The sequence below is a fragment of the Juglans microcarpa x Juglans regia genome, chromosome 4S, assembly GCF_004785595.1.
Source record: "Juglans microcarpa x Juglans regia isolate MS1-56 chromosome 4S, Jm3101_v1.0, whole genome shotgun sequence".
Lineage (NCBI taxonomy): Eukaryota > Viridiplantae > Streptophyta > Magnoliopsida > Fagales > Juglandaceae > Juglans > Juglans microcarpa x Juglans regia.
Window position 1 is genome coordinate 7,218,649 of NC_054601.1, and position 10,732 is coordinate 7,229,380.

The window sequence follows — 10,732 nt, forward strand, 5'->3', positions numbered from 1 at the left end:
ATATTTTATTTAGAAGTTTAGAAAAATTGTAATGAATAAGTAATTATTAGATAAAAAAATTAAGATTTGAAATTGAAAAGTATTTATATTTATAGTGTTTAAATATTGAGATGAGGTAAGATGAAATGAGTTTAAATGATTTTACCATCCAAACCAGGCCTAAATAAACACTAATATTTTAGCCTGAAACAAAGATCCAAGACTAATGCAGAGCACAACTTAAAAAAATAAAAATAAAAAAGATCTTCTAATCTTCCATGCAGCATTTCAGACTATGCTATCATCGAACAAAACCTTCACAAAATTCCTTAAAAAAAAAAAAATACATTTAAGATCTAATGTAACGATGTATTTTCCAAGAAATAATAAATTTAGAAAATAAAAGATAAAAATTATTGAAGTCTGAGGAAGTACAAATAGGAGGCATTCAAACAAAGTCTCGCCGACCGTTTTCTGGCCACCGAGCACACCAAGGCACGGCAATTCACATCCCCATCTTCTCTGTTTCCCCTAGACAAGGAAGTTAACCAGGACCCAGAACAAGCTTACTGGGAAACACCTCTAGTTTTGCCCTCTTGAGTGTCTTACCCACCCACACCACCGGATAGCATCATAAATCCAAAAGACAGACAGACATCCACGCCAAAACCAAGCTATACAACCCGAGAACTTCAGCGGTTCAGCCTGAACCAATCGTCTACGTACTGTCTCACTCTCTTTTCATTCTTTATCTTTAGCCAATAATTTATAGATAATTTTATTCTGTATCTTCTATCAGCCTCATCAAAATATTGCCAAAACCAGTCTGTGACCGAGTAAACAAAAGAAAAGATCTCACACCTCCAACAGAAGCCTCACTCCCAATTTCCCCCCAGAAACCCTCCAAAACATAGAAGTGCACTGACTTGCCGCGAGTGTGCTTGAATTTCTTTGGGGGCATATATTGATCAGTTCCGTTCTGTGTAGGTGTTTTGGATAACCTCCCCATTAGGGATTTGTGACTCTCCAGTTGACTCGGTTAAACATCTTCCTGTAACAGGTTCAGAGATAGGGTCTGCCTTACCTATCACACCACTTTGATTCGTATCGACTTCCCCCACCGTGATCTTCTGAAATGAAGTGACCAGCCTATCATGACTTGAGTTATTCGGAGAAACAGAGCCTGAATCAGAGGGAAGTAGAGCAGAAGCTGGTATCCATTTCTTCCAATCGTTACGCTTCCTCACCTTGTCATCCTGCAGCAATTTCAAAACAGATTCAGACCAGCCATACAAAACAATTATTATTTGGCAGCATATTGCTTGTTGTTTCCATAATGCTACAGTGCCCCCATAATTCAGTATAAGCATGTAGTATCCAACCGAATGCAAAAATATGATTAAAACATCAGATTGCAAAACATACAAATCCAATATGAGAAAGCAGAAGACGGTCAAAAGAATTCAGTTTTAAAATGAGCAAGGAAATTTACCTGTACTTCCACAATGGTCGATGCTTTCAAGGAATCCAATATGTACTTGATATTGGTTGACAACTTCTTAACCTGCAGAGCCATAAAGTAAAATTGATCAGCAAGGATATTCAATACTGGGGAAATAAATGGAAGGCAAAAGCTTGGAACAAAGTTGGATTCAAATGGAAACAGGAGGCAAGATACATGTAATATATAGAAAGCAAATTGCAGATATTATGCCACTCCTGAGTAATAAACACTTTGCTTGTTGATGTCCTGCCTAAGGAGATCTTAGTTATTTTCAATACTGTGTTAAATTCAGACTGAGGGCCTGCAAATTTTAAAGAAAAGAGAGGGAAAATAAAATGAAGTTGCCCACTCGAGTCCCATATGGCCTGACAAAGTGCGATCATTACCTGAAGTCCACATAAGTTGGGATCTTGGAAGAGAACTAGATATGGCATTGACTCCATAATGTCAACATTTAATTTTAAAATATAAAAGGTATCTACAGCCTGATCTAGTACAAAAACACTAATCCACATGAAGAGGATTTCATGTTAGGCAACATCAAAACATCGTCAACCAGTGCAGCATCCACCATTAAATAGTCTCACAAGTTTAGACAACACAGTTTTAATAATCAACATATTCAACCATAAAGTAGAGTTCACAAATTTCTTAAGATTCTAGTTCAAGATAATTCTTTTTTTTTTTTATCAGCAAAACATGGATTTCATTGATATAAATAGGCATAAATTGCATAATAATGGATCCAAAGAGTATTAATTGGTATAATTTTTAGTTTGCAACACATTTGGGCCATTGCTTTGTCCAAAGCACACCATATATCACAAAGTGAATATGTAACATGGACATCACTAGAGAGAGAAATTTCTTCAAGATATTTGGATCTCCATCGTGTTGTCCTCAGTTTCTTAATAGTCTCATACAAAACAGATTGTTTGTGTGTGTTTTCCCTTCCTAAAAGAGTATGGGGACATTACGAGATCAAGCCACAATTGCTGCATGAAAAAGTGCTACCCGTTCTACTGTTGGCCATTACAGCAGATCATATGGCCTAGATATTTCATTATTTCCAGCACGAGTATCTGAAGAAAGAGTGAGGAAGTAGTCAGGCCCACAGCCAAGGGAAAGTTTCCCATGATCAAAGGCAAAATTACGGAGACTGAGCAACTCAAACCTCTCCATCACCATGTGCCACATGGCAAATTCATTGAATGAAGCACCCAAAAAATGTCTGAAAAAACACTTAAAGATCTGTATCCAAAAACAACTCTTATTTATTAAGCACATACCCTTTCACCACCACTTAAATAATATTATAAGGTATTTTTTAAAAACAGGTACAAATAAATTGCTATTAATATGATAAGAGGGTGTTACACCCATACAAAAGAAGCATACAAGAGATCCACCTAGCTAGCAAAAAGAAAGAACTCAAAAAATCCTTGAAAAAGAGAGATGTAAAAAGCTGTACTTGGACAACCATCCAAAGATAAAGGCTATTAAGAAATGATGACATGAGCTCCATTAGTCCATCTCTGGACTTTCATAGTCCTCAAAAACTACGCACATTTGTTTTCCAAATAGATCACAACAGGCAAGACGGAATGAGTCTCCATAATAGTGTGCACTAATGGCTACCAAACAGCCCTTCCCACACATGCTAGGAGTTCCACCACTAGATTAGGCAAAATCCAATCCATCCAAAACAAGCTAAAGACCATGTAGCATAAAATGCTAGCAACCTCACCATGCAATAAAAGGTGATCCACTGTTTGCCTGCTCTTCTTATACATGAAACACCAATTGAGAACTACAACCCTCACTTCCTCACATTATCCAATTTAAGAATCTTCCTAAAAGCATTGTCAAAATGAAGAAATGCACTCTATGGGTAACTTTTTTTTCTCCAAATAAGTATCCATGGAAAAGGAACCCTATCATGCGCACATAATAATTATAAGATGACTTTGAAAAATCCTTTTCTGAATGGGCCCCACATTATTCTATCGACAACATTGCAACTCACCATATTGGAGTATAGCTGGTCAAAAAATGATGTGAAAAGGTTCACCTCCCAATCACTATCCTCCCTAATAATGTACTAGTGGCACATTATTCACTCATCTTATGCTCTATCTTGCAGATGAAAGTATCATTTGCAAGATCTAGTAACTGGATTTGAACCTCTTCAATTCATATCATTTAGGGCAAAACATGGAGCCAAAAAAGAGTATTTTAGAATATACTAGCAGCATAAAAATTATTTTTTTTATTTTTACATCTTTTGCTATACATTCACTGTCGCACGTATCAACTATTCTCCTGAGTTGCAATTATCTTTTATCTTCCTTAAACTTTCCCACTTACATTAATTTCTAAAATCTTAATTTATAAGCTCCTATATATCATAACTACTTTGATAAATTGCAATTTAATAGCTCAAAAATACCTGCAAAAGAGATTAGTTTTCACATCAAGCATACTAGTTGATTCTATATGTTGGTTTCAGTTGAGGAAAAGTACTCTTTCCATGAAAGAACAGATTTATAGAGAGGATTTTTTTGTCGTGCTGGCCTTTAGGGCTGAAAGTTGAGGGTTTAGGGCTCAAACAATGTAGATGTGATATCCCATATTGAGTCATAAGGGTAGGTGGTGTATGGGATCTCACTTTACTTGGGAATGAGAAGTTTTTGCTCTTTATAATAGTTCCAATGGGGCTCAATTGTATCATTGACTAGTCTTGTTGGAGTATAGGACTAGATGTGGCTTGGGCCTTCCTTGGGGCATTACAAATAGTATCAGAGCCTATCCCAACCAGACATGTGGGACTTGAGCCATACCACCTACGACAGATTTGCCCGACGAGGACGTCGGGAATTTAAGGGGGAAGACTTTGATACCCCATACTAAGTGCTACACGTAGGTGGTGTATCAAATCTCATATTGCTTGGAAATGAGATTATGTTCCTGCCCTTTATACTAGTTCAAATGGAGCTCTAATTGTATTATTAACTAGTCATTTTAAAGTGTAGGCCTAGATGTGGCTTGGGCATTCCTTGGGGCATTACAGTAGAGCAATGTATTTGGGATTTGAATTTCTGTTCTGAAAGGATAAGGATAAAGGACGATTAGGACTGTTTCTTGAAGCAAACAGATTGAGGATTTCGTGTAAAACAAGATATTACATTTTTTAGTTCGTTGTACGGGTCCATTTGGTGGCTTACAATATGGAAAAATTTGAAGTTTCAAGCTTCGAAATATCTAGGACAAAAGTTGAGGATTCATCACAAAAGCACAAGAAGAAAAAAAGGAAGAACGAAAAAGAGGAATTTGAAGAATTGTGAGCAGAGCTGTGTATTAGTGATCAGTGAAATGAACAGCGACCAACAGAAGAAAAAAGAAAGCACCTTAGGCACACAAGCTTTACATAAACCAAAGTACTCAATTGCATCCTTCAACTCTGAATGATTTCAGTGCAATGGAAACTTATATATAGGCTCTAGATCTTAACTCTCCCTAATACAATTAGAACTCCCATCTTGACCATGAACAAGCTCCAAAGCCTACTGCCTACACAAAGAATCCATAAACTGGATGATATTTCACCTATTGACAAAATAAAAGCCCACAACCAGCAATTTCAGGCCTCACAAATATAGCCTAGACTATGGAAAAGTATGTTTCTTCTCTAGCCATGAAATGGCTGGCACCATCATTCCATACCAACATTGGAGGGGCTTCATAGCTAACTAGAAGAGTCTTAGGCCTTGTTTGGATGTTGAGATGAGAAATTTGTGAATAGCAGTGAAATGGTTTGAATTAAGATGTTTTATGGGGTTTTGAGAAATGAGAGAGAAAAAGTTGAATAAAAATATTATAAAAGTTAAAATAGTGTTAGAATATTATTTTTGTTTTGAATTTGAAAAAGTTTTTTTTTTTTTTTCAAGTTTGAGAAAGTTGTAATGATTAGGTACTGATTATATGAAAAGGTTAAAGATTTGAAACTGAAAGGTGTGTGTTTGGATGTTGAGATGGGATGAGATGAAACCATCTCAACATCCAAACGTGTCCTTACTCTATAGTAAGTCCAAGAAATTTACTAAATATATCAAGTAAAGGCTCTTGTTTGCTTGGCAAACATAACTAATGAATGCAACAAAAAACCAGAGGGGAGATCGAATCTCCTAGAGTGAACAAGTGCAGTTGAGTTTATTGTTCTGTGTTTACTAAAACCATAAACAACTGCACTATACTTGAATGAACCTCCTTACACCAGAAGTAATAGGAGAGGACTAATAGATAAGCTTTAAGGGTGCCCTTTAAGCCCCTGCGCAACAATCTAGTAATCTACCACAGAAGAAAGGTAGGCTAATTTTTAAGCTTGGCTGGATTATAGTCATATTTGATAGCTGACATGCTCAACTACCACTGAATTATATAATTTATTAGAAAAAGGTTAATATCCTTGTGAGATGCTGGATAACGCAAAATTGATCGATACAAATAAGATAGATCTAAAGCATAGTCACTGTATTAAAAATGAAATGGGGATTGCTTAACCATAAGAAAACTTACACGAGGGAAGCTTGCTATTAAAGTAATTGGCACCCAGCCCTGATCATCCATGTGAGACCTCAAAAAGTCATCCGTGACCAAATTATTATCACTGTATTTAACAAATCAAGGGTGAATTAATAGTTAACTTCACAAAAGGCTTTAAAAAAGTATAAATAGATTCATATGATATAAACATCCATAAAGAAAGGCTGACAATGTTAAAGTACCCGAAATAATAATTTATCTGGTGAACTAATAAAGCAGGCAAAGGCGGAGGTTCAGGCATAAGCAATGGCAGTGGATGAGGAATGAATGGCCTATTGGGCTCCATTGACACTGGAGGTATATAGTAAAACTCTGAAAAATATTGGAGATATTAGCTTCACGTTTGCGCCATAGAAATGGATATTATCACAAAGAAATAAACTCCTAACGTGTAGATTTTCCAAGCAAAAAATAAATAAACTTACCAGGAAAACCCATGGGGTTGACAAAGGGTCTCACCATAGGATGGTTAACAAATGCAGCTGCATTAGGTTGTGGAGGCGTTACAAAGCCCCTTGGAGGAGCTCTATGTGGCTGCAAGTGAACATCTCTGGCATTCCCATAATTCCCCCGATCATGATCGCGCCTGCCCCCATGATTGTTATGGTAGGTACCATCTCCACGTTGGTGGGGACCAAAATTTCCCCTGCGGAAGGTATTCCGATGATCATTCACAGAATGTGATGGAGACACAAATCCTCCAGCTGGTCTGGTTTCCCAATGACTGCTCCTATAAGGAAACTCTCTATGAGACGGATCAGGCACTCCTGGTACCAGATTAGGATAACCTTTCGGAGCTATCTGGAACACAGGAAACGGTGGTGGTGACGGTGGAGGATGAGTGAAGCCACTATGTGTAGACCCACCCCTGTTGTTTCCACCACCACCCCGCTTCATAGATCTTTGACGAGCAGGAAATATGTGGTTTGTGGTAGAATTAGGATTTGCATTATTAGTAGCTTGTTTCTGGGGTGACTCTAGAATAACAGGGCCCTGTTACAGCACAAAAAGTCAAGCACAAAGATAAGGGTGAGCCTTATATTATTTATTTTTATAATTACTAACTTTATATAGGAAGAATAGCAAGTTGCAAAGAACATGTAGAGGGACAAAAAAAAAGGAAATTCTGATTCTGAATCTGATATATCTTCCATTGTTTAATTCCAGAAAACCCTAAAACACCACCCAACAACTACGCAAGTTTTTTCATTCATCGAAACCCTAAAATAGAAAAGTAAAAAGGAGAAAAAATACATTAAACGTGATATTCAAGATTCTATTATGGAACCAAACGTAAGATCAAGATAATACTCGGCATTCCCTTTTGATCTTAGAAACCAAATATAGAATTAGAGTGAAAGCATTGAAATCAAACCTGAGAAGTGGAGAATGATGCATCGGTGACAATCTTCGAAGATGAATCAACCGACGATTTAGGTAAAGCCTTAGTAGACTCGGATAATGCAGGCCAAGAGGCCGAATCCATTACGGAACCAACCTCGAGAACGCCGTTCGAGAGTTTGTTCCAAGCCAGCTTCGTCTGCCGAGCTACATTGCCGTTATTGACATCAGAACCCTCACCGGCTGAGCAGATATCCAGCGGCGGCGGTGACGGCGAATCCCTCTTCGGTGGAGAGCAATCGGAGAACAGCGTTTGTTCCGGTTGAGAAGCCGTTGATAATGATGAAGACGAAGGCGAAGAATGGACAGCCGAGAGAGACTCCATAACTTCACCCCGAACAACTTGTGTCCACGGAGACTGTAGATTTTTAAGTCGGAATTGCGGACTGTTTATGTTTTCGTCAGCCAGTCCGGATGGTACCGTAGGAGTAGAGGGAGAATCAGCTGTTCTACCCATTCCAAAATTTAAAATTTTTTAAACTACAAAAATTCGTTATTTATATGTAACAGAAAATTCATCTAAAAAGCAAATTAGGGCTAATCTAATACGAGAAAAAACAGAGCGCGAGAGCAAGCGGAGCAAAGGTCTCCATTTCTCCCTCTCTGGTGTTTCTTATAATGTAGGTTTTTGTCATGAACCCTGATTCTGATTTACGAGATAACCCCCAAACTTTTCGTGATTTTTCGAATCACACCATTTTCCTTTTCCGATTTGGATTCTGTTACTTACCTTCCTAAATTACGATATTACCTTGGATAAGACAGATATAGATAGATTTGGTTTTAAATTTATTCATTTATTTGTTTTTTTTAATATATATATATTTATATTTAATTAACTGCATCTAAAACTTATCGCTTAGATCCGATAAAAAAAAAATCCTATAAAAAAAATAAAATAAAATAAAAAAAAAAACTTATATGATTATTGACGTGACACTACCATGTTACGTGATTTATTAAAATAAATTTAAAAAAATATATTCAAATTAAAAGGAAAAATATAAAAAGAAGAAGAGTAAAAATTTAAATTATCTCTGCTCTTTTGTGTTTGTTATTTTATTTTTTTAATAAATCACATTTAAAAATATCACCTGAGCAGTAAATTTCAAATGACAAAATAGCATTATTCTATTAAATTAAAATTTTCTCATTTGAATTATAATTTGTCTTTTTTTTTTTTTATCTGTTATATATCATACTATTATCTTAAAAAATGTAAATTGAGTACTATTGACTTTGACTTTGATATAAATTTGGATTGAAAAAAAATATATATATATTTTGACCTCTGAAACTATAACTCATTTTATAACATGATCATTAAACTATCATAATTTCATTTTATAATCATAATTTAAGGTTCATTTTGAAGCTCATAGTTCATTAAATTATGAACCTCTTTACTGCTCGTTTGTTGACAACTAAAATACAGATATTTTTATACCATATTTAAGCTTTGCCTTTGGTTTCATCTTAGGAAGTTGCATAAACCTTTACTAATGATTATAAATTGTACATATAACCATTTAATTCGCGCCTACTCAATAACTCAGCTAGTTTGATATAATTGTAAAAATAAAATAAAAAAATACTTATTGCACACAAATTGAGTATAATAAAGTCTAAACCAAAAATCAAACGTTAAGAAAATCGAACAAACTAAAAATATTATTTATTATCTTAAATTTTGTCATTATCATTTCTTCGCCAATCATATTTTGAATGACTGTTTATTTATAATAAAAAATCTATATCACACTTTTTTTTTCTTATCAAATATGTAGTGTATGGATGATGAATAGAATAATTCAATTAGTTTAAAAAAAATAAAATCTAAAAAAATTAAAAATAAATATTATGTATGATATGTGAAGTTGATAAGTATTAAAACTCTTATTTAAAATGGTGATAGCATTTGGTCTTTAACAAATTGATAATCAAATTCAAAATCCAAGTTTATGCTAGCGAGTAGAGGATTTTGATGTTGTATACATGGTAACTTTGGAGGGTCAAGGCAAGAGTCCGAAGCCCATCACAGTGGCTGTAATGGGCCATTTAAGTCCATAAAAGCTAAGGCCTAAAAATATAGAGTTCTATGCCAAATTTCTCTCTCATTTAGAGGGAGCTTAATGTTGTATACACACTTTTCTTTTTAATTTTATCTCACTGTGTAAGATTGACACATTTATCATTTTATTCAATTGTGATAAATATGTCACATCTTATATATTGTGATGAAAGTGAAATGCTAGTGTGGTATGTAGAATTTATTTTATTTGGAAAAATACACAAATGTCAAATCCAACTAAACTATTAAGTATTAATAATCGATTTACAATTGTCCCAATACTATTAGTTTTGGTGTTCACCTCCAAACTGTTAATCAATTGCATGTACCTAGTTTTTTCTCTTAAAAAGGAAAAAAATTACATTACAAATGGTATAATAATACATATTGACTCATGGATCATTGATGCTCTCGTGGGGCTAGGTCAGGCTATGGCTACTTACAGTGAGTGTATGCGGTTCTCACCGTCTAAGTCCCTCATGTCCGACTCCCCAGCTAGCAGGTTGGGTGCTACTATGACGAGTACATTCTAGTAGAGAAACCATCTCTAGTCGCTTCCTCTAATCTTTTTTATAAAAAAAAATATAATAATAATAACAATAATAAGAGAGTTCTCTGTGTTTATATCAGAATAAAATAGCTTTGATTACCAATACCAACCTCATCTTTGTCATGTACCAATATAACAACTACCACGTTAGTAACGAGCTAGTACAACCAGGTTAAAATAATAAGACCTTTGAAAAATGTTATAGGTTTCGATTTCTCGTATTTTAATATTGTAATCTTAGAAAATATAGACATTTTTTTATAAAAAAAATCATACTCAACAGTACTACATCACATATTTATTTTTATTTTTTTATCTTTTTTCCTTCAACAAATATATAATATAAGCTGTTGAGTAGAAGAAGTCTTTTTCATGATTAATATAATAGAATTTGATTTGTAATAATACTCAAATTTAAATATTTTATAAATCAAATCTTATCGTATCAATTATACAAATGATAGGTCCTCCACATTTCTTAGAAGGATTACCACTTTCCTTTCTTTTTATTGGATGAGTTTTTATCTCCTGACTGAGTCCAATATACATGGGGATTTTTATTTTTTTTTTAAGCCCAATTTATACATGGGGACTTGAAACATGGGATATACTAATAATTGAATGG

At 34.7% G+C, this 10,732-nt stretch overlaps 1 protein-coding gene across 1 annotated transcript; it reads right to left on the reverse strand.

Moving 5' to 3' along the window:
* Nucleotides 1-241: 241 nt before the first annotated feature.
* LOC121262898 (la-related protein 1C-like) lies at nucleotides 242-8,207 on the reverse strand. The gene is made up of 6 exons (XM_041165580.1): nucleotides 7,461-8,207; nucleotides 6,511-7,078; nucleotides 6,268-6,397; nucleotides 6,059-6,149; nucleotides 1,472-1,543; nucleotides 242-1,235 (listed from the first exon to the last, which is right to left on the reverse strand). The coding sequence occupies exons 1-6, from the start codon at nucleotides 7,941-7,943 to the stop codon at nucleotides 948-950; spliced, it is 1,632 nt and encodes a 543-aa protein (XP_041021514.1). The 5' UTR covers nucleotides 7,944-8,207; the 3' UTR covers nucleotides 242-947.
* Nucleotides 8,208-10,732: the final 2,525 nt, after the last annotated feature.

Bases quoted from the DNA above. Each gene is read 5' to 3' on its own strand.
- LOC121262898 (XM_041165580.1), bottom strand. From the start codon at position 7,943: ATGGGTAGAACAGCTGATTCTCCCTCTACTCCTACGGTACCATCCGGA. The intron at 7,079-7,460 runs GTTTGATTTCAA...GTGCTGTAACAG, and splicing joins CATCATTCTCCACTTCTCAG to GGCCCTGTTATTCTAGAGTC. The intron at 6,398-6,510 runs GTAAGTTTATTT...AATATTTTTCAG, and splicing joins CAACCCCATGGGTTTTCCTG to AGTTTTACTATATACCTCCA.